This window comes from Anolis sagrei, chromosome 10 (assembly GCF_037176765.1).
Source record: "Anolis sagrei isolate rAnoSag1 chromosome 10, rAnoSag1.mat, whole genome shotgun sequence".
In the NCBI taxonomy this organism is placed as follows: domain Eukaryota; kingdom Metazoa; phylum Chordata; class Lepidosauria; order Squamata; family Dactyloidae; genus Anolis; species Anolis sagrei.
Window position 1 is genome coordinate 22,641,669 of NC_090030.1, and position 24,823 is coordinate 22,666,491.

Below are 24,823 nucleotides of genomic sequence, written 5' to 3' on the forward strand. Positions count from 1 at the left end.
GTGCCAAGTTTGGTCCAATTCCATAATTGGTGTTCAGAATGCTCTTTGATTGAAGGTGAACTATAAATCCCAGCAACTACAACTCCCAAATGACAAAATCCCCCCCCCCCAATCCCACCAGTATTCAAATTTGGGCTTATTGGGTATTTGTGCCAAATTTGGTCCAGTGAACGAGGGTTGAATGAAAAGTAATGCCTCCACCTTCGTAACTCCTCAACAGATGGCAGTACTGGTATGCGGCAAGTACTGGCTTTTTCAGTAGACTCTCCTCTACAGTTCCATTTTGGTGGGAAGTTTTAGCATTAAACGGTTGTGTTGTGAAAGTGTGAAGTATGGAATCTTGTGCAGGTGATCAGTCAATGCGACTTAAGCAACACGCAGTCATTGAATTCTTGACTGACCAGGGGGACCTTTGTCTTGCCTGGATTAAGTCTCATTTTGGTGGCCCTCATCCTGAGCATCAAGTGTCAGTGATGAGTCCAGGAGGATCCCCAGACTGCGGACCTGTGTCCTCAGGGGGAGTGTAACTTTCTCTTTGAACTAAGAAGCCTTCAAAGTAGTCTTCAGGGGCACTTAAATGCCATCCGGAGATTCAAAATATGGGCCAAGCTAAGCTCAGTTAGAAGGGGCAGGCTAACACTTTTGAAAAGCTACTACATATTTTCTTTCTTTTTGGTCCCAACTGACAGGAAAGCGTGTCTAAGAATACCTCCAATCACAGCTGCCAGGCACCAGTCCAGGATCTGGAGAACTTGCTTAAGTCGCGTTGACCAATCGTATGCACAGGTTTCCATACTTCACACTTTAACAACACAACCGTTCAATGCTAAGGCTTCCTGCCAAAATGGAACTGTAGAGGAGAGTCTACTGAAGGAGCCAGTATTTGTCGCATATTAGTACTGCCATCTGTTGAGGAGTTACGAAGGTGGAGGCATTACTTTTCATTCAACCCTCGTACATCCTGCATTTTTGATATTTACATTAAGTTTCACAACAGTAGCAGAATCACAATGATAAAATAGCAATGAAAATATTGTTATGGTTGGGGGGTGAACATTAGGAAGGTTGGGAACAACTCATCTCACCTTTCTGCATCAGCAGCAGGTACCTAAGCAAGTGTTAAAGAAAGGGAAAAGACACCTGAGAGAGTTGCAGCTGCCAGTGGGGCCAGGTGAGTGACTGGCAGAAAGAAAGAGAGAGAGAGAGAGAAAGCCAAGGAGAAGCAGGCAGAGGGCTCCTCCTCCTCCTTCTTTTCCACCTCTTCTATTTCTTCTCCTTCCTCCTCCTCCTCTTCTTCTTCCTCCTCCTCTTCTTCTTCCTCCTCCCATAAAGGCTTCTCTTTGGGGAGGAGGGCTGTCAGTCCACAGAGCAACCAAGGGCACCTCTTCACCTGCCTCTCTGCTTCCTTACCTGCCAGGAGCCATGGGTTGGCTCCGACTCCCAGCTTGGATGCGCTGCGGGAAGAAGGAGGTGAGTAGTTGGAGAAACTTTCCTATCATAGGTGTCTCTTTTTCCCTTCCATCGCTGGGCATGGACTCAGTGCCTCTCTCTGCCCTAAGGAGCTTGCCTTACAACAAGCTTGAAAGGGCTTCCAGAGCTCAAATCAAGAGACAAGAGTAGGATATTATTATTATTATTATTATTATTACTATTATTACTATTATTACTACTAGTAGTACTATGATTGATTGGACAACGGCTCCAGAATCCTCCAACCAGACTAGTAGGATATTATTATTATTGTTGTTGTTGTTGTTATTATTGTTATTATTAATTGGACAACCGCTCCAGAATCCTCCAACCAGAGTATTCTAGGGGTTATTGTCCCCAAAAGGAACTTTTCTTTCCCCTCCATCACTGGTCATTATTATTATTATTATTATTATTATTATTATTATTACTGATTGGACAATGCCTCCAAAATCCTCATCCAGAGTATGCCAACCCGGAAATTCTGGGAGTTATTGTCCCCAAAAGGAATTTTTCTTTCCCCTTCATCACTGGGCATGGTTGTTGTTGTTATTATTATTATTATTATTATTACTATTACTATTATTAATTGGGCAATGGCTCCAAAATCCTCCAACCAGAGTATGCCAACTTGGAGATTCTGGGAGTTATTGTCCCCAAAAGGAACTTTTCTTTCCCTTCCATCGCTGGGCATGGTTATTATTATTATTATTATTATTATTACTATTATTATTATTACTACTACTACTATTGATTGGACAACATCTCCAGAATCCTCCAACCAGAGTATGCCAACTAGTAGGATATTATTATTATTATTATTATTATTATTATTATTATTAATTGGACAATGGCTCCAGAATCCTCCAACCAGAGTATGCCAACTCTGAGATTCTGGGAGTTATTGTCCCCAAAAGGAACTTTTCTTTCCCCTCCATCACTGGTCATTATTATTATTATTATTATTGATTGGTCAATGGTTCCAGAATCCTCCATCCAGGGTATACCAAACTGGAAATTCTGGGATTTATTGTCCTCAAAAGAACTTTTCTTTCCCCTCCATCGCTGGGCATGGTTATTATTATTATTATTATTATTATTATTTACATGTACATAACATCACAGCATCACTCAGTGCCTCTCTCTGCCCTAAGGAGCTTGCATTACAACAAGATTGAAAGGGCTTCCAAAACTCAAAATAAAAAGACAAAAGTAGGATATTATTATTATTATTATTATTATTTGGGCAATAACTCCAGAATACTCCAACCAGAGTATGCCAACTAGCGGATTCTGGGAGTTTTTGTTCCCCAAAAGAACTTTTCCCTCCATCGCTGGGCAGGGTCATTATTATTATTATTATTATTATTATTATTATTATTATTGATTGGACAATGGCTCCAGAATACTTCAACCAGAGTATGCCAACTAGTGGACAACAGCTCCAAAATTCTCCAAGCCGAGTATGCCAACTCAGAGATTCTGGGAATTATTATCCCCAAAAGGAACTTTTCTTTCCCCTCCATAGCTGGGCATGGTTATTATTATTATTATTATTATTACTATTATTAATTGTACAATGGCTCCGGAATCCTCATCTAGAGTATGCCAACTCTGAGATTCTGGGAGTTATTGTCCCCAAAGGGAACTTTTCTTTCCTCTCCATCACTGAGCATGGAAATTACCATTATTATTATTATGATTATGATTATTACTATTACTAATTGGGCAATAGCTCCAGAATACTCCAACCAGAGTATGCCAACTTGGAGATTCTGGGAGTTATTGTCCCCAAAAGGAACTTTTCTTTCCCTTCCATCGCTGGGCATGGTTATTATTATTATTATTACTATTATTATTATTACTACTACTACTATTGATTGGACAACATCTCCAGAATCCTCCAACCAGAGTATGCCAACTAGTAGGTTGTTCATTCGTTCAGTCGTCTCCGACTCTTCGTGACCTCATGGACCAGCCCACGCCAGAACTCCCTGTCGGCCGTTACCACCCCCAGCTCCCTCTAGTAGGATATTATTATTATTATTATTATTATTATTATTATTATTATTAATTGGACAATGGCTCCAGAATCCTCCAACCAGAGTATGCCAACTCTGAGATTCTGGGAGTTATTGTCCCCAAAAGGAACTTTTCTTTCCACTCCATCACTGGTCATTATTATTATTATTATTATTGATTGGGCAATGGTTCCAGAATCCTCCATCCAGGGTATACCAAACTGGAAATTCTGGGAGTTATTGTCCCCCAAAAGAACTTTTCTTTCCCATCCATCGCTGGGCATGGTTATTATTATTATTATTATTATTATTTACATGTACATATCAGAGCATCGCTCAGTGACTCTCTCTGCCCCAAGGAGCTTGCATTACAAGATCAAAAGGGCTTCCAAAACTCAAAATAAAAAGACAAAAGTAGAATATTATTATTATTATTATTATTATTATTATTACTATTACTATTATTATTATTATTAATTGGACAACGGCTCCAGAATACTTCAACCAGAGTATGCCAACTAATGGATTCTGGGAGTTATTGTTCCCCAAAATAACTTTTCTTTCCCCTCCATCACTGGACATGGTCATTATTATTATTATTATTATTATTATTAATTGTACAATGGCTCCAGAATTCTCCATCCAGAGTATGCCAATGCGGAAATTCTGGGAGTTTTTGTCCCCAAAAGGAACTTCTCTTTCCACTCCATCGGTGGGCATGGTTATTATTATTATTATTATTATTATTATTATTATTATTGGACAACAACTCCAGAATCCTCCAACCAGAGTATGCAAACTAATAGGATATTATTATTATTATTATTATTATTAATAATAATAATAATAATTGGACAACAGCTCCAGAATCCTCCAACCAGAGTATGCCAACTAGTAGGATATTATTATTATTATTATTATTATTATTATTATTATTAATTGGACAATGGCTCCAGAATCCTCCATCCAGAGTATGCCAACGCGGAAATTCTGGGAGTTATTGTTCCCAAAAGGAACTTTTCTTTCCACTCCATCGCTGGGCATGGTTATTATTATTATTATTATTATTATTATTATTGATTGGACAACAGCTCCAGAATCCTCCTACCAGAGTATGCCAGCTAGGGAATTCTGGGGGTTATTGTCCCCAAAGGGAACTTTTTTTCCCCCTCCATCGCTGGGCATGGTCATTATTATTATCATTATTATTATTATTACTATTATTAATTGTACAATGGCTCTGGAATCCTAACCTAGAGTATGCCAGCTCAGAGATTTTGGGAGTTATTGTCCTCAAAAAGGAACTTTTCTTTCCCCTCCATCGCTAGGAATTATTTTGCATTAGGAAGCAAAGCTGTATGAAAAGATAACAGAAATCGTACTTAGCATTGTACATGCCCCCTCCATCGATGGCATATGGGCAACATTCAACACATTGGGAAGAGGCTTTGAAGCCCCAAAAACCCTCATCCACAGCATACAAATTGGGGATTCTGTGACTTATTGTCTCCCCCATTATTCTATGGGAGTCTTAAAGGACTGGAAGGTGACCGAAACTTTCAGTGGGGAAAAAATAACTTTTATTGCCAGTGTTTGTCACTGCGCGGTGAAGCGTTTGGAGCAATTAAGCACCATAGTTATTGTTTGAGTGCATCATGCGGTGGAAACCAAGCATTGCAAAGGAGTCTCGAGACTACACACCCCAGCATCCCTTGCCAGCAAGGAGGAAGCATGCTTGGAGTTGTAGTCCACCCACAACCATGATCTGATCGCCTGTTGTAGTTTAGAGGGGCACCACCCTCTTTGGCAGAGAAGTCTTGAGACTCTTGCAAAACTACAACTCCCAGAAGTTTGTAGCACTGAGCCAGGGCAGATCAAGTGATGCCAAACTGTGTCAGTTCTACAGTGTAGATGCAGCAGACTTCCCCATTCCGATTAATGATTCAACCAAAGTATGGGGAAACTGGAACTATTTCATTGTCTTGTGCACAGTTTATGTTAATTCTCTGTGGTTGTTCTGTTTGTTTTTGTTTCTGCAAAAACCTGCCTTCACACTGCCTTCCTTGATTTAATGAAAAGGCCATCTTTGTCCATTTCTAAAAGGCCTGAAATGTGTTGTTGGCGAAAGGCGATCAGGGTTGCATCTACACCAGGCATGGGCACACTTTCTAGCTTGGGGGGATGCTAGTGATGGAAGGAAGGGAAGAGAGGAGGAAGGAAGGGAAGGATGGATGGAAGGAGAAAGAGGGAGGTAAGGGAGGGAGGGAGGGAAGAGAGAAGGAAAGAAATACAAAAGGGAAGGAGGAAAGGGTGGAAGAGAAGTGGGAAGGAAAAAGAGAAGAGAGGGATGAAAGGAAGGAAGGAGGAAAGAGAAGGATGGAAGGACACAAGGATGGAAAGGAATGTAGGGAGGGAGAAAGAGGGAGCGAGGGAAGAAAGAGAGGAGGAAGGAAAGACAAAGGGGAGGGAGGGGAGGAAGGAAGGAGAAAGAGGGAGAGAGGGAAGGAGGGGAAAGAGGGAAAGACAAAAGGAAGGAAGGGGAGAGAGGGAAGGAGGGAGGAAAGAGGGAGGGAGGGAGGGAAGGAAGGAAGGAAGGAAGGTAGGTGAGAGGGGGAAGGTGAAAGAGGAAAGGAAGAAAGAGAGAATGAAGATAAAACAAAGAAGAAGGGAGGGAAGGGAGAGAGGTAAGAAGGGAGGAAAGAGGGAAAGAAGGAAGGAATGAAAGACAAAAGGGAAGGAAGGGGAGAGAGGGAAGGTGAAAGAGGGAATGAAGAAAGAGAGAAGGAAGGAAAGACAGGGAGGAAGGGAAGGGAGAGAGGTAACGAGGGAGGAAAGAGGGAAGGAAGGAAAGACAAAAAGGAAAGAAGGAAGGAAGGAAGGGGGGTGAGAGGGAAGGAAGAAGGAACAAGGGAAGGAAGAAGGAAGGAAGGAAGGAAGGAAGGAAGGAAGGAAGGAAGGAAGGAGGAAAGGGTGGAAGGGAAGGAAGGGAGGGAAGGAGGAAGGAAAGAGAGAAGGAAGGAAGGATAGGATGATGAGCGAGAGCAGAGCATGAGAAAAGAGCCCAAGCGGCGACATGTGCCCCCCAGGCCTGGGTTTCCCAATACCTGATCTACATTGTAACATGAATGCAGTTTGACATCACTTTAATTGCCATGGTTCCGTGCGATGGGATCCTGAGAGTTATCATTTGGTGAGGCCGTCTTGGGCAGAGAAGGATAAAAACCTTGCAAAACTACAACTCCCATTATTCTACTGCAAAGAGCCATGGCAGTTCAAGTGGAGCCAAACCACATTAACTCTACGGTGCAGATGCAACCTTGAATATTGGGAAGTGCCAAACGAGGCAGCATTCAGAGTCTCCAAATATTGCAGAGGCGGATGAGCACTGGATCGAGAGGCAGGAAGTTTCTGTCACCTGAACAATGGACAGGTTTCATTTGGCAGAAGCCTTCCCTGGATCCCTTTGCTGACTCACCGCTTCATAATTGATTCAGTGGCTTTCCTGTGGGTGAGACTATTACCCTATTTACTCAAGTCTAATGCTCAGTAATTTACTTTGCCAAAATGAGAGCGCACATTAGATTTGAGTCATACGGTCATCTTAGTGTTGGGCCAAAGCAAAAGGGAAAGCTGCTTCAGGAGGTCCTCTTTGAGGGACATCTTCTCTAACTTAATGGCTACGGCTAAATGCTATGGTTTCTTGGGATTTGTAGTTTGGAGAGGTATCCACGTTCTTTGGCAGAGAAAACTCAAGGCCTTCTGAAACTTCAGCATTGAACCGAGGCAATAAAAGTTGATTCATTCCACAGTATATAACAGGAATAGGCAAACTTGGTCCCTCCAGGTGTTTTGGACTCCAACACCCACAATTCCTAACAGCCTCAGGCCCCTTCCTTTTCCCCCTCAGCCGCTTAAGGAAGGGGCCTGAGTCTGTTAGGAATTGTGGGTGTTGGAGTCCAAAACACCTGGAGGGACCAAGTTTGCCCATGCCTGGTATAGATATACACTGCCATGCAATGGAACCCTGGGAATCATAGTTTGGCGCATCTTTCACAGCAAAGGCTGAGGACCTTGCGAAACTGCAACTCCCAGGACTCCATAGCATTCAAGCTGGGCAGTTCAAGCAATTCCAGGCTGCATTCATTACACTAAGCAGAAGCACCATAAAATGGCATGGACCAACTTAAAGATATATTTTGACCCTTCAGAATCTTGTCTTTGTCATGACTATGAATGCAAAATAGTCATAAGTGTGCAATTCTAACCATTCCAAACATAATTCTGGCCTTTAAAAGTAAAAGTAAAGGTTTTTCCCTGACATTAAGTCTAGTCGTGTTCACTTCTGGGCATTGGTGCTCATCTCCATTTCTAAATCGAAGAGCCAGCATTGTCCGTAGACACCTCTAAGGTCATGTGGCCAGCATGGAGCGCCATTACCTTCCTGCCGAAGCGGTACCTGTTGATCTACTCACAGGAGATTCCATCTGAACATGAGGAAGAACTTCCTGACTGTCAGAGCCGTTCAGCAGTGGAACTCTCAGCCCCGGAGTCTGGTGGAGGCTCCTTCTTTGGAAGCTTTTAAACAGAGGCTGGATGGCCATCTGTCAGGGGTGCTTTGAATGCAATTTTCCTGCTTTTTGGCAGGGGGTTGGACTGGATGGCCCATGAGATCTCATCCAACTCTATGATTCTATGATTTTCGAACTGCTAGGTTGGCAGAAGCTGGGCCTAACAGCAGGAGCTCACCCTGCTCCTTGGGTTTGAACCGTCAACCTCTCAGTCAGCAAGTTCAGCAGATCAGCGATTTATCCTGCTGCACACTGGGGGCTCCGGCCTTTAATACTAATGCAGTCATGCCGGCCACATGACCTTGGAGGTGTCTATGGGCAACGCTGGCTCTTTGGCTTAGAAATGGAGATGAGCACCACACCCCAGAGTCAGACATGACTGGACTTAATGTCAGGGGACTACCTTTTACCTACTAATACATTAACATTACTATTTATATTAATAATATTAATATATTAGGCCTTTAATTTTGCACTGTTGCTTTTGCAATTGCTATACCAAGCTTTTCCTCTTCTATGATGATGATGATGATAATGATGTTTATATGTATTTTTTTCTCTCCCCAAAGGAGGCTTTCAATAAAAACATGTTAATATTAAAAAACATTTCAATATAATGCCTGGACATATTTGTTTGTTGGGTGCCATGGTTTTGTCCTCATGTCGGTCTCTGTTTGTTGTTTCCCTTTTCTCTCCAAAAGGAATTCAGTTTGTCCACCGAGAAGATCGCCGAAAAGGATGATGAGAACTCGGAGCGGGGCAACTGGTCCAGCAAAACGGACTACCTGCTCTCCATGGTGGGCTATGCCGTTGGATTGGGCAACGTGTGGCGCTTTCCGTACCTCACTTACCAGAACGGTGGAGGTGAGATCGGGACCCTTTGCTTCATATTTTGCAATAAGGAGGAATTGCAGGATTGCGAGATTGTTGAATTGCAGAATCAGCGCGTGGGACTGCGAATTCACACCGGGTTTCAGTTGGAACTTTAAAGGTCCAGGTTCTCTAATTAGATTCATGTATCAATTGTCTAGACCAGTGGTTCTCCACCTTTTTTTGCCCCACTTTCAATACAGTTTATGGCTGTGGACCCCCAAGATTTATGATATTAGACTGTATCAAAGGGGAGATAAGTTAACCTATTAATGTACACATTAATACTGGAATTATTCAGGTTCGGTACTGGGGGATACTGGGATTATTCAGGTTTGGTGCTGGGGATACCGGGATTATTTGAGTGTGGTACTGGGGAATACTGTAATTATTTAGTTTTGGTACTGGGATTACTGGGATTATTTGGGTTTGGTACTAGGAAATACTGGGATTATTCAGGTTTGGTACTGGAGATACTTGGATTATTTGGTTTTGGTACTGGGGCATACTGGTATGGTTTAGGTTTGGTGCTGGGGGTACTGGGATTATTCAGGTTTGATACTGGGGATACTAGGATTATTTGGTTTTGGTACTGGGGTATACTGGGATTATTCAGGTTTGGTGCTGGGGATACTAGGATTATTTGGGTTGATACTGGGGAATACTGGAATTATTCAGGTTTGGTGCTGGAGATACTGGCATTGTTTAGGTTTAGTGCTGGAGGTACTGGGATTATTTAGGTTTGGTACTGGGAATACTAGGATTATTTGGTTTCAGTATTGGGGGATACTGGGATTATTCAAGTTTGGTGCTGGGGATACTAGGATTATTTGGTTTCAGTACTGGGGAATACTGGTATTATTCAGGTTTGGTACTGGAGATACTGGGATTATTTCGGTTAGGTGCTGGGGTATACTGGAATTGTTTAGGTTTGGTACTGGGGGATACTAGAATTATTTGGTTTTGTTACTGGGGATACTGGAATTATTCAGGTTTGGTGCTGGAGATATTGGGATTATTCAGGTTTAGTGCTGAGGATACTGGGATTATTCAGGTTTGATGCTTGGGATACTGGGATTATTTAGGTTTGGTGCTGGGAGATACTGGGATTATCCAGGTTCAGTATTGGCGGATACTGGGATTATTCAGGTTTGGTGCTAGGAGATAGCTGAATTACTTGGGTTTGGCACTGGGGGATAGCTGAATTACTTGGGTTCGGCACTGGGGGATACTGGGATTATTGAGGTTCAGCACTGAGGGATTGTGGGGTTGTTTGGATGCCTGGCTTCTGGGATCTCACTCCAAGCTAGCTCTTGTTTAGACTTAATGTTGTGTCGACAAAAGCCAAAGCGATGCCAGTTCCCTGGTGCCCAACGCTCAGCATATCCCATTGTTTTCTTGGGGACAGTCCATTGTCTCCTCGAGCCTTGTGTTTTGTTGCCATTGCATATTGGGAGAACAAAGGGGTTGGCGGCATGGGACCCATTTGTCCTCTCCTTCTCTCTCTCCGCAGGGGCCTTCTTGATACCGTACACCATCATGCTGGCGCTGGCCGGACTGCCGCTGTTCTTTCTGGAGTGCTCCCTGGGCCAGTTTGCCAGCTTGGGACCGGTCTCCATCTGGAGGATCTTGCCCCTCTTACAAGGTGGGCTTTGTTCGCATTGTTCTGTCCTGAATGAATGGGTTTCTGGGACGGAAAGAAAGGAGGAATGAAAAGTGAACTGTGTGAGAAGACTTCTCCCTTCCTGGCTGAGTTTCAAAGGCACGATTGTGTGTGTGTGTGTGTGCATTGTGTGTGAGAACACACCTGCGAACAAGGGAAGTGATGTAGTGGAATGAGTACGGGATGGGAGGTGCTCTGGTTTAAAGAGAACTTGGGGAAAATTCCCTTTTGAGGATGACAACTCCTCGAATCCCTAGAACGGTGTTTCTCAACCTGGGGGTCGGGACCCCTAGGGGGGTCATGAGAGGGTATCAGAGGGGTTGCCAAAGACCATCAGAAAACACAGTATTTTCTGTTGGTCATGGGGGTTCTATGTGGGAAGCTTGGCCCAATTTGGTCATTGGTGTGGTTCAGGATGCTCTTTGATTGTAGGTGAACTATAAATCCCAGCAAGTACAACTCCAAAATGTCAAGGTCTATTTCCCCCAAACTCTACTAGTGTTCACATTTGGGCATATTGAGTATTTGTGCCAAGTTTGGTCCAGATACATCATTGTTTGAGTCCACAGGGCTCTCAGGATGTAGGTGAACTACAACTCCAAAACTCAATGTCAGTGCCCACCAAACCCTTCCAGTATTTTTTCTTGGTCACGAGAGTTCTGTGTGCCATGTTTGGTTCTATTCCATCATTGGTGGACTTCAGAATGCTCCTTAATTTAGGGTGAACTATAGAACCCAGCAACTACAACTCCCAAATGTCAAAATCAATCCCCACCCCACCCCACCAATATTCAAATTTGGGCATATTGGGTATTTGTGCCAAATTTGGTCCACTGAATGACAATACATCCTGCATATCAGATATTAATATGACAATACATAACAGTAGCAAAATTACAGTTATGAAGTAGCAATGGAAATAATGTTATGGTTGGGGGTCAACACAACATGAGGAACTGTATTAAGGGGTTGCGGCATTAGGAAGGTTGAGAACCACTGACTTAGATGAAGGGCTAGAAGGCATGATCATCAAGTTTGCAGACGACACCAAATTGGGAGGGAGAGCCAATACTCCAGAGGACAGGAGCAGGATTCAAAACAATCCTGACAGATTAGAGAGATGGGCCAAAACTAACAAAATGAAGTTCAACAGGGACAAATGCAAGATACTCCACTTTCGCAGGAAAAATGAAATGCAAAGATATAAAATGGGGGACGCCTGGCTCGAGAGCAGTACGTGTGAAAAAGATCTTGGAGTCCTTGTGGACTCAAGTTAAACATGAGCCAACAATGTGATGTGGCGGCAAAAAAGCCAATGGGATTTTGGCCTGCATCAAGAGGAGCAGAGTGTCTAGATCTAGGGAAGTCATGCTACCCCTCTATTCCGCTTTGGTTAGACCACATCTGGAATATTGTGTCCAATTCTGGGCATCACAGTTTAAGAGAGATATTGACAAGCTGGAATGTGTCCAGAGGAGGGTGACTCAAATGATCAAGGGTCTGGAGAACAAGCCCTATGAGGAGTGGCTTAAGGAGCTGGGCATGTTTAGCCTGAAGAAGAGAAGGCTGAGAGGAGACATGATAGCCATGTATAAATATGTGAGAGGAAGCCACGGGGAGGAGGGAGCAAGCTTGTTTTCTGCTTCCCTGGAGACTAGGACGTGGAACAATGGCTTCAAACTACAAGAGAGGAGATTCCATCTGAATACGAACTTCCTGACTGTGAGAGCCGTTCAGCAGTGGAACTCTCTGCCCCAGTGTGGTGGAGGCTCCTTCTTTGGAAGCTTTTAAATAGGAGCTGGATGGCCATCTGTCAGGAGTGATTTGAATGCAATATTCCTGCTTCTTGTCAGGGGGTTGGACTGGATGGCCCATGAGGTCTCTTCCAACTCTTTGATTCTATGATTCAATGATTCTATGACATGAGAGAAGCCTCCCACAAGGATTGTAAAAACATCAAATCATCCAGGTGTCCCCTGTGCAATGTCCTTGCAGACGGCCAATTCTCTCACATCAGAAGCGACTTGCAGTTTCTCAAGTCGCTCCTGACACGACAAAAAAAAATCCTTAAGGAACAGGTCATTCAATAAAGGACATTTCCCCCAATTCTTCCTTTATGGAAGAAATCATTTCCCCAGAACAGCATTTCTCAACCTTTGGGTTGGGACCCTGGGGGGGGGGGGGTCATGAGGGGGTTTCAGAGGCATCACCAAAGACTATCAGGAAACATATATTTCTGATAGTTTTAGGAACCTCTTTGGCAGAGAAGGCTGAAGATCACTCCACCTATCCTTCTCTTCCTTTTTGGAAACAGACGGGGAGTCCTCCCACCAAAACCCCTCCTTCGCTATGATTGGTTGTCCTCTCAGCCAGCCTCTCCGCCAAGGAAGGAGCCTCCACCACACTCCGCGGCAGAGAGTTCCACTGCTGAACAGCTCTCACAGTCAGGAAGTTCTTCCTAATGTTCAGATGGAATCTCCTTCCTTGTAGTTTGAAGCCATTGTTCCATTGCGTCCTAGTCTCCAGGGCAGCAGAAAACCTTTACCTTACCATTTTCCCTTTGTACGGTTTGAGCACTAGGTTTCACCCATGAAACCCAGTGGGTGAGTCACACTCTCTCAACCACAGAAGAAGACAACCCTTTGGCACAAATGTTGCTAGGAAAACCTTGCGATAGGCTTGCCGTGGGGTCGACAAGGTGCACGGCCACAATGTAAAATGCATTTCAAGCAAAGCTACGTCGGTTGGGGAAACTGGTCTTACCTGTGGTTAAAAACCACCTGCCTTCTCTTCCTTTCCAGGCGTCGGGGTGACAATGGTGATCATCTCCACCTTTGTGACCATCTATTACAACGTCATCATCGGCTACAGCCTCTACTACTTGTTTGCCTCCTTCCAAAGCGTTCTCCCTTGGGCCGACTGTAACCCCGAATGGGCCGACGACACCTGCAGCAAGTACCCACTAAGTGAGTCATCCATCGGTAGTCCTTTGGAATAATTCGCTGTGCACCTTGTTGTTGTTGTTCTGCATCTACGTTTGCAGAAGGAATGCAGCTTGAGGCCACTTTAACTCCATGCCCAGTGCTATGGAACCCTGCAACTTTACAATAGTTTTGTCGAAGGCTTTCATGGCTGGAATCACTCTGTTGCTGTGAGTTTTCATAGCCATGTTTCAGAAGCATTCTTTCCTGACGTTTCACCTGCATCTATGGCAGGTATCCTCGGAGGTTATCAGGTTTTTTGGAAACTAGGCAAGTGGGGTTTCTATATCTATGGAATATTCAGGTTGGGAGAAGGAAATCTTGCCTGTTTGTTGCAATTGGCTATCTTTATCAGCACTGAATAGTTTTGCAGCTTCAAAGCCTGGCTTCTTCCTGCCTGGGGGAATCCTTTATTGGGAGGTGTTAGCTGCACCTGATTGTTTCTTGTCTGGAATTCCTCTGTTTTTTGAGTGTTGCTCTTTATTTACTCTATTTACACTCTAATAGTCTTGCAGCTTCAAAGCGTGGCTGCTTCCTGCCTGGGGGAATCCTTTATTGGGAGGTGTTAGCTGCACCTGATTGTTTCCTGTCTGGAATTCCCCTGTTTTTTTAGTGTTGCTCTTTATTTACTCTGTTTACACTCTAACAACCACCATGTCAGACTACACAGAGAAGCCATTGAAATCCACAATTAATCACCTTTATTAGCATTGAATAGCCTTGCAGCTTCAAAGCGTGGCTTCTTCCTGTCTGGGGGAATCCTTTGTTGGAAGGTGTTAGCTGCACCTGATTGTTTCCTGTCTGGAATTCCCCTGTTTTTGAGAGCTGCTCTTTACCCCATTTACACTCTAACAACCATCAGACTATACAGAGAAGAAATTGAAATTCACAATTAATCACCTTGATTAACATTGAATAGCCTTGCAGCTTCAAATCGTGGCTGCTTCCGGCCTGGGGGAATCCTTTGTTGGGAGGTGTTAGCTGCACCTGATTGTTTCCTGTCTGGAATTCCCCTGTTTTTGAATGTTGCTCTTTATTTACTCCATTTACACTCTAACAACCACCATATCAGACTATACAGAGAAGCCATTGAAATCCACAAGCATGTGGACAATTTCAACAGAAAGGAAGAAACCAGGAAAATGAACAAAAGCTGGCTACCAGTATTAAAAAACTCTAAAATTACAACAGCAAAACAACAGAGAGTAAACAATCAGGCACATCAGATCACCTCTCAACAAAAGATTCCCCCAGGAACTTCCAAGCCATTAAATGCTAATCAAGGTGGTCAGTTGAAACATTCACACCTAGCTCCAGCAGACAAGAGTCCTTTGTCCCACCCTGGTCTTTCCACAGATATATAAACCCATTTTCCTACTTCCAACAGACCTCACTTCCTCTGAGGGTGCTTGCCATAGATGCAGGCAAAACGTCAGGAGAAAATGCCTCTAGACCATGGCCATATAGCCCGAAAAAATCTACAACAATCTACAACAACCCGGCCATGAAAGCCTTCGACAATACATTGAGCATTGAATAGCTTTGCAGCTTCAAAGCATGGCTGTTTCCTGCCTGGGGGAATCCTTTATTGGGAGGTGTTAGCTGCACCTGATTGTTTCCTGTCTGGAATTCCTGTTTTTTTAGTGTTGCTCATTATTTACTCTATTTACAAACAACCACCATGTCAGACTATACAGAGAAGAAATTGAAATTCACAATTGATCACCTTGATTAACATTGAATAGCCTTGCAGCTTCAAAGCGTGGCTGCTTCCGGCCTGGGGGAATCCTTTGTTGGGAGATGTTAGCTGCACCTGATTGTTTCCTGTCTGGAATTCCCCTGTTTTTTTGAGTGTTGCTCTTTATTTACTCCATTTACACTCTAACAACCACCATGTCAGACTATACAGAGAAGCCATTGAAATTCACAATTGATCACCTTGATTAACATTGAATAGCCTTGCAGCTTCAAAGCATGGCTGCTTCCTGCCTGGGGGAATACCTTGTTGAACATAATCTGGCTTCCAGTATAAAAAACTCTATAATCAGGACAGTAAATAAAGGGCAACACTCAAAAACAGGGTAATACCAGATAAGAAACAATCAGGGCCAGTTGATGACCTCCCAAAAAAGGATTCCCCCAGACAGGATGCAGCCAAGCTTTGAATCTGCAAGGCTATTCATCTGGGGAGGCCCTGCTCTCGCTCCCGTCAACAGCACAAATGCATCTGGTGGGGATGAGAGACAGGGCCTTCTCGGCTGTGGCCTTGAATTTTGCAATTATTTACGCTTTGAGTCCCTCAAGGGTGAGAAAGGCGGTATATAAATACTGTAAATAAATAATAAATAAATGCTAATTAAGGTGATCATTTCCAACATTTACACTTGCCTCAAATAGATAAGAGTTATTTCTCCCACCTTGGACTTTCCACAAATATATAAACCACCTCTTGCCTAGTTTCCAACAAACCTCACAACCTCTAAGGATGCTCAAAGGGGTTGGTGCTCATCTCCATTTCTAAGCGGAAGCGCCAGCATTGTTCATAGACACCTCTAAGGTCACGTGGCTGGCATGACTGCATGGAACACCGTTACCTTCTCGCTGGAGCAGTACCTATTGCTCTACTCACATTTGCATGTTTTTGAACTGCTCGGTTGGCAGAAGTTGGGGCTAACAGCAGGAGCTCACCTCATTCCCTGGATTCGAATCACTGACCTTTTGGTCAGCAAGTTCAGCAGCTCAGCGGTTTAACCTGCTGTGCCACTGGGGGCTCCTTTGGTTAAGGGTAATTGTTGCTTATTATTTCAGGGCCCTGCTCTGCACGCAGAATATGGGTTTTCACAATATAGACACACAAATACACACCCTTCCTGTCATTAAACCAGAGATTTAGATGTTCATAACATGAAACCACAGCCGTGGAAAACAGAAATTAAAGATATAAATCATCCCCTTTGTTTATGCAGGGCAAATATTTGCAAAAGCTGTCTCTCAAGCGAGCAAAAGTGGCAGAGAGTTCTGTATGTTTGGATGATTTTTTAGTCTTTGGAAACAAACAAAAAAAACCCTGGGTTTTATGCCAAAAAGACACAGAAATGCAGGAAACAGATGGTTTTTATGCACACAAAAAGTATTTTTGCAGGAAAAAAGTTTTTTTATGCAAAGCCCAGATTTCGGTGGAAAGGAGACAAAATATAATAATAATAATAATAATAATAATAATAATACTTTATTTATACCCCGCTACCAACGCTCCAAGGTAAAGGTTTTTCCCTGACATTGTCTAGTAGTTTCCGACTCTGGGGGTTGGTGCTCATCTCCATTTCTAAGCCGAAGAGCCGGCGTTGTCCATAGACACCTCCATGGTCATGTGGCCAGCATGACTGCATGGAATGCCGTTACCTTCCTGTGGGATTTACTCACATTTGCATGTTTTTGAACTGCTAGGTTGGCAGAAGCTGGGCCTAATAATGGGAGCTCACCCCGCTCTTTGGATTTGAACCGCCGACCTCTCAGTCAGCAAGTTCAGCAGATCAGTGGTTTAACCCGCTGCACCACAGAGGGCTCTGGCCTTTAATGCTAATATAATAATAATAATAATAATAATAATAATAATAATAATAACTTTATTTATACCCCGCCATCATCTCCCCAAGAGACTCAGAGCGGCTTACATGAGGCCAAGTCCACAATACATCAATACACAAAAGCAATAACAAAACAATCAATACAATACAATTAATATACATCAAATAACAAACCAAAAAAAGCCCATAATTTAGGGGGGGGGAAGCAATAGACCATGAAAATATTATTTTCTAGGCAGAAAAAAGCTTTCTCCAGTGCCAAAAAAATATTGCAATTGAAGACTTATTCTTTGCAGCATTTTTGTGTGCAAGAAGCAGCTTTTTCTGCACATAAATATTATTTCTGGGTTGCTGTGAGTTTTCCAAGCTGTCTGGCCATGTTCCAGGAGCATTCTCTCCTGATGTTTTGCCCACATATATGGCAGGCATCCTCAGAGGTTGTGAGGCCTGTTGGAAACTAGGCAAGTGGGGCTTATATATCGGTGGAATATCCAGGGTGGGAGAAAGAGCTCTTGTCTGTTTGAGGTAAGTGTGCATGTTGCAATTGGCCACCTTGATTACCCCTAAATATCCTCGCGGCTTCAAAGCCTGGCTACTTCCTGCCTGGTGGAATCCTTTGTTGAGAGATGTTGGCTGGCCCTGATTGTTTCTTGTCTGTTTTCTGTGTGTTCCTCTATATTTACTGTCCTGATTTTAGAGTTTTTTTTAACACTGGCTGCTGGATTTTGTTCATTTTCATGGTTTTCTCCTTTGTGTTGAAATTGTCCACATGTTTGTGGATTTCAGTGGCTTCTCTGTGTTGTCTGACATGGGTGTAAATTTTTATTTATTTATTTACAGTATTTATATTCCACCCTTCTTACCCGGCAGGAGCTCAGGGCGGATGACAATGTACATATACATGACAAACATTTAATGCCATACACACAGAACATATATAGAGAGACACACAGAGGCTATTTAACTTTCCAGCTTTCATGAGGGTATTCTGGCCACCAGGGGAGCTGTCACTTCACCATCCATTTGTGACACTGATGGAGTACTTCCTCATTCTTTGCTTGCTTGCTTGAGATTTTATGGTATCATAAAAACCGCCTTGAGTCGCCTTTTTGGCTGAGAAAGGCGGTATAGAAGTAAAGCAAATAAATAAATAAATAAATAAATAAATTAGTTAATAAGCGGTACCTAAATTTCCTACTTGACAGATGCAACTGTCTTTCGGGCTGCAAAGGTCGATAGCAAGCTACACAATGGTTGGAAGCTCACTCTGATCCGGGCTGGCTTCGAACTCATAACCTTTCAGTCAGTAGTGATCTTAATGCAGCTGGGATACAAAAAAGTAAATACTAGAATACAAAAAAGCAAACAAACTATTCTGCCAATAATTGGTAATTCAGTTCATTGGTGATTGTGATTGTGGTCATTGTCATCATTGTCATCATAAATGGAGTAAATAAAGAGCAACACTAAAAAGCCAGGGGAATTCCAGACAGGAAACAATCAAGGCCAGCTAACACCTCCCAACAAATGATTCCCCCAGGCAGGAAACAGCCAGGCTTTGAAGCTGCAAGGCCATTTAATGTTAATCAAATTGGCCCATTGCAACATTTACACTTGCCTCCAACAGACAAGAGTTCTTTCTCCCACCTTGTACATTATACCACAGGTGTATAAACCCCTCTTGCCTAGCTTCCAACAGACCTCACAATCTCTGGGGATACCTGCCACAGATGTGGGCAAAACATCAGGAGAGAATATTTCTGGAACATGGCCATACAGCCCAGAAAACTCACAGCAACCCAGTGATTCTAGCCATGAAAGCCTTTGACAACACAATGGTGTTTTGCACAGAAGTGTTATTTTCTGCAGAAATAATCCTGGTCTCTGTGCAAATCAACCACATGCAACTTTTGAATGGAATTATCCCTGAATTGCGAATGAGCATTCAACAACAGTGTCATTTCCATTGTACGAGGGAAATAGCTAAAATGATTCACTGCTGTTTTGAAAATAAAATGAGTACTTACTTACTTAGGCGATCCCTCGTTGGCCGAGTAGGATAGTCTTCCAGTATTCCTGTTTCTTGGCAGGGGGTTGGACTGGATGGCCCATGAGGTCTCTTCCAACTCTATGATTCTATGATCAGTGTGCTGGTGGGTCCGTGGGTGACTGTGGAGCCCTATTCTTGATCTGCATCTTCTTCTCAGTGAGGGCATTGGTTTCCAGGTGGAAGGCAGTCTCAGTCGGGGTTGGCTTAACGCGCCTTCCTCTTGGCACATTTCTCTCTTTCACCCTCCATTCGTGCCTCTTCAAATTCTGCAGCACTGCTGGTCACAGCTGACCTCCACCTGGAGCACTCAAGAGCCAGGGCTTCCCAGTTCTCAGTGTCTATGCCAGAGGTTTTAAGGTTGGCTTTGAGCCCATCTTTAAATCTCTTTTCCTGTCCATCATTCCATTTTCCGTTCTTGAGTTCGGAGTAGAGCAACTGCTTTGGGAGACGGTGGTCAGGCATCCGGACAATGTGGCCGTCCAGCGGAGTTGATGGCGGAGGACCATCGCTTCAATGCTGGTGGCCTTTGCTTCTTCCAGCACGCTGACGTTTGTCCGCCTGTTTTCCCAAGAGATTTGCAGGATTTTCCGAAGGCAGCGCTGATGGAATCGTTCCAGGAGTTGCATGTGACATCTGTAGACAGTCCACGTTTCGCAGGCATACAGCAGGGTTGGAGGGACAATAGCTTTATAAGCAAGCACCTTGGTATCCCTACGGATGTCCCAATCCTCAAACACTCTCTGCTTCATTCGGTAAAAATGCTGCACTCGCAGAGCTCAGGCGGTGTTGTATTTCGGTGTCAATGTTGACTTTGGTGGAGAGGTGGCTGCCAAGGTAGCGGAAATGCGTAATTCTTATAAGGATGCACCCACATTGTAAAATGAATCCACTTTACTTGATGTGGCTCAATGCTATGGGATCCTGGGAGTTGTAGTTTGGCGCTGCTTGGCAGAGAAGGCTTTGCAAAACTGCAACTCTCAGGATTCTATAGCGTTAAGCCGTTGGAGTTACGATGGTATCAAACGGTGTCTGTTCTACAATGTAGATGCCTTCTCGGAATGGTTAGTCGCTGTCTTCTCTTCTTTCTGTCGTGTCTCACAATGGCACCTTCTTCCTTTCCAGTCTCTGACTGCAATGCCACGTTGGGAGACGGAACCGTGATCCATGCCAATTACTCCTGGATTATGGACCATAACTTGACTTGCCTCAATGACACCAAGATCTTCGCCAAAACCCAGGTGCCCAGTGAGCAATACTGGAAGTGAGTACCAGGCCAGTTATTTTCCATGCTTTCATGCGTTGCTTCTTAATGTGTCCTGCAGGGTTTTTGGGACGAGGAAAAGGGCTGGAGCTTCAAGATGTCCACAATATAGAAGGTCTCAGGGTGCATCTATATTAGGAATGGTCAACTTGGGCCTCCAGGTGTTTTGGACTCCAACTCCCACCATTCCTAACAGCCTCAGGCCCTTTCCTTTTCCCCCTCAGCCGCTTAAGCGGCTGAGGGGGAAAAGGAAGGGGCCTGAGGCTGTTAGGAATGGTGGGAGTTGGAGTCCAAAACACCTGGAGGGCCCAAGTTGGCCCATGCCTTATCCACACCATTGAATTAATGCAGCTCGACACCACTCTATCCACTATGACTCCATGCAATGAAGTCTTGGGAGCTTGGGTTTCTCACTGCCTTGAGGTTTCCCTGCTCAAAGAGTACTGGTGCCTCACCAAACTACAACTCCCACAAACCCATAGCAGCTTTAGAGGTCTCCAACTGAATTAATTATGCAGCCAGGGGCAGGAAAGTCAAGCTGAAGCAGGAGCATTAAGACGCTGTCCAAGGTGCTGAGGGCCCAATTCATTCATCACCATGGATAGCTCCTTGAAGGCTATCCAAATGCCTGTCTCTGGTAATCCCAAGCTTGGAACAACGCTTCCGGTTCTGCTGAGCATCAAAGTAGGCATCACTAAAACAGCCTGAGGCTGAATCTCCTTGGATTATAATCCATGCTTTAAAAGGGTTTCAGAAAAAGATATCCAGGACCTCAGATAGCTCATAGGAAGGTGGAACTAAAACCAGGAGTGGATTCTCTGCCCCATTGACTTGAAACCATCAGCTACTATCCAGTCCAGCTATCCAGCCAACCCCCTGCCAAGATGCAGGAATATTTCATTCAAAGCACCCCCAACAGATGGCCATCCAGCCATTCAGCAGTGGAACTCTCTGCCCTAGAGTGTTGTGGAGGCTCCTTCTTTGGAAACTTTTAAACAGAGGCTGGATGGCCATCTGTCAGGGGTGCTTTAAATGCAATATTCCTGCTTCTTGGCAGAATGCAGTTGCACTGGATGGCCCACGAGGTCTCTTCCAATTCTATGATTCTGTGATTCTAAGGAACCTCCACCACACTCCGGGGCAGAGAGTTCCACTGCTGAACAGCTCTCACAGTCAGGAAGTTCTTTCTAATGTTCAGATGGAATCTCCTTTTTTGTAGTTTGAAGCCATTATTCCGCATCCTAGTCTCCAGGGCAGCAGAAAACAAGCTTCCTCCCTCCTCCCTATGACTCCTCTCACATATTTATACATGGCTATCAAGTCTCCTCTCAGCCTTTTCTTCTTCAGGCTAAATATGCCCAGCTCTTTAAGCCGCTCCTCATAGGGCTTGTTCTCCAGACCCTTGATCATTGTAGTCGGCCTCCTCTGAACACATTCCAGCTTGTCAATATCTCTCTTCAATTGTGGTGCCCAGAACTGGACGCAATATTCCAGGTGTGGTCTAATCAAGGCAGAATAGAACATGGGTAGCATGACTTCCCTGGATCTAGACACTATGCTCCTATTGATGCAGGCCAAAATCCCATTGGCTTTTTGCCACTCCATCAAATTGTTGGTTCATGTTTAACTTGCTGTCCTCGAGGACCCCAAGATCTTTTTTACACGTACTGCTCTCGTGCCAGGCATCCCCCATTCTGTATCTTTGCATTTCATTTTTTCTGCCTAAGTGGAGTATCTTGCATTTGTCACTGTTGAACTACTGATGGGATGTAGAGGCAGTTAAGCATGTATATCAGCATTTCTCAGTCTGGGGGTTGGGACTTCTGAGGGGGTTGTTAGGGGGTTTCACAGAGGTCACCAAAGACCATGAGAAAACATATTTCTGATGGTCTTGGAAACCCCTTTGACAGAGAAGGCTGAAGATCTCTCCTCCTGTCCTTCTCTTCCTTTTTGGAAACAGACAGCGAATCCTCCTACCAAGACCCCTCTTCCACTATAATTGATCAACCTGTCAGCCAAGGGAAGGGCTGTTTCTGAAACTCTAATAAGGGATGGAAGAGCAGTTGTGCTTACCACATGATAGCATGTTGTGCATGTGCGGAAGAGGGAGAGCATGCAAGGTTGGAGAGAGGTCAACAAGTCCCTTCAAAGCATGGGGATTCTGTGTGAGAAGTTTTGCCCAATTCTCTCATTGGTGGGGTTTAGAATGCTCTTTGATTGTAGGTGAACTATAAATCCCAGCAACTACAGACCTATTTCCCCCAAATTCTACCAGTATTCACATTTGGGCGTATTGAGTATCCGTGCCAAATTTGGTCTAGATCCATCATTGTTGGAGACATTAGGAAAGCGCTTACCCTAGAAACCTTTAAAAAGAACCTTAAAATCTGGCTCTTCCGCTGCACCTTTGGTGAGTAGGTATACAATCTCATACTATTGCTCAGCCTCAACGTTCTTGTCATTGGAGTATACGTCCATCCCCCCTTTGTGGGAAAGCTCAATCTCACAATCCCCGTTTTAATGAGCCCCCCTCCGCAAATAACCTGCTTCTCCTTTTATCTCACCCAAGTTTTTTAGTTTTTAATCATTATCTCGCACATGTAGCTGCCATTGTCACTGTGACTGTGTTTATTGTAATCTTATATTGTTAATGCATTCATATGTTTTATGTAATGATGATGTTGTTGTTTGTTGCATGTGTTTTTGGTTTTATTTTGCTGTAATTTGTTGATTGGGCTTGGCCTCATGTAAGAGGCCCCGAGTTCCCATTGGGGAGATGGTGGCGGGGTATAAATAAAGATTGTTGTTGTTGTTGTTGTTGTTGTTGTTGTTTGAATCCACAGTGCTCTCTGGATGTAGGTGAACTACAACTCCAAAACACAAGGTCAATGTCCACCAAACCCTTCTAGTGTTTTCTGTTGGTCAGGGGAGTTCTGTGTGCCAAGTTTGATTCAATTTCATTGTTGGTGGAGTTCAGAATGCTCTTTGATTGTAGGTGAACTATAAATTCCAGCAACTACAACTCTCAAATGACAAAATCAAGCCCCCTCTCAACCCCACTAGTATTCAAGTTTGGGTGTATCGGGTATTTGTGCCAAATTTGGTGCAGTTAATGAAAATATATCCTGCATATCAGATATTTACATTGTGATTCATAACAGTTGCAAAATTACAGTTATGAAGTAGCAACAAAAATAATGTTATGGTTGGGGGTCACCACAACATGAGGAACTGTATTAAGGGATTGTGGCATTAGGAAGGTTGAGAAACACTGATGTAGATGGTTGCAATCATCATCATCTTGTCTACGATCACAAAATAGACCCATCGCAAAAGGAGTGATTGTTCCAAGGGATCTTCCAGATCTAAATGAACCTCCTTTTTATCAATGACTAGCGGTCCCCTGCCACGCGTTGCTGTGGCCCAGTCTGGTGATCTGGAAAATAAAGTAACGAGAAAGTGTTGGTTTTTAATATATGTAATTCCTTTCTGCTTGTGAGTAAACAGTATTTTTTGTTGTTTCTTTGTCCGTGTTGATGTGGAAATTGTCTGGTTTGCCTACACTGGAGTATGCAACATACCATAGTCCTTCTTCAAGGGTCTCTTTCAAATCTGTGATACTATATCTGTGTGTGTGAGAGAGAATCATATCTATCTATATTTATGACTGGATGGCTTTTTGTCAGGAGGGCTCTGATTACATTTTCTTGCCCTGGTGAAGAGAGTGGGACTGGATGGCCTTAAGTATTTTCTGTTGGTCATGGGGGTTCTGTGTGGGAAGTTTGCCCCATTTCTGTCGTTTGTGGGTTTCAAAATGCTCTTTAATTTTAGTGAACTATAAATCCCAGTAACTACAAATCCCAAATGTCAAGGTCTATTTCCTCTAAACTCCATCTGTGTTCATATTTGGGCATATGGAATATTCATGCCAAGTTTGGTCCAGATCCATCATTGTTTGAGTCCACAGAGCTCTCTGTATGTAGGTGAACTATAAGTCCCAAACTCAAGGTCAATGCCCACCAAACCTTTCCAGTGTGTTCTGTTGGTCATGGAAGTCCTGTATGCCATGTTTGGTTCAATTCCATCATTGGTGGAATTCAGAAGGCTCTTTGATTGTAGGTGAACTATAAATCCCAGCAACTACAACTCCCAAATGTCAAGGTCTATTTCCCTTAAACTCCATCTGTGTTCATATTTGGGCATATGGAATATTTGTGCCAAGTTTGGTCCAGATCCATCATTGGTCATGGGAGCCCTGTGTGCTAAGTTTGGCCCAATTCCATCATTGGTGGAATTCAGGATGCTCTTTGATTGTAGGTAAACTATAGATCCCAGCAACGACAATTCCCAAA

At 43.7% G+C, this 24,823-nt stretch overlaps 1 protein-coding gene across 1 annotated transcript in view; it reads left to right on the forward strand.

Annotated features, from left to right (window-relative positions):
• The first annotated feature begins 1,307 nt into the window (after window positions 1-1,307).
• Window positions 1,308-24,823, forward strand: part of SLC6A14 (solute carrier family 6 member 14) — a 52,574-nt gene continuing 29,058 nt past the window's right edge. The window contains exons 1-5 of the mRNA XM_060756089.2: window positions 1,308-1,470; window positions 8,761-8,923; window positions 10,443-10,574; window positions 13,394-13,558; window positions 20,333-20,471. Of these exons, the coding sequence (XP_060612072.2) occupies window positions 1,423-1,470; window positions 8,761-8,923; window positions 10,443-10,574; window positions 13,394-13,558; window positions 20,333-20,471 (647 nt within the window). The 5' untranslated portion in view covers window positions 1,308-1,422. The remainder of the gene's footprint in view (window positions 1,471-8,760; window positions 8,924-10,442; window positions 10,575-13,393; window positions 13,559-20,332; window positions 20,472-24,823) is intronic.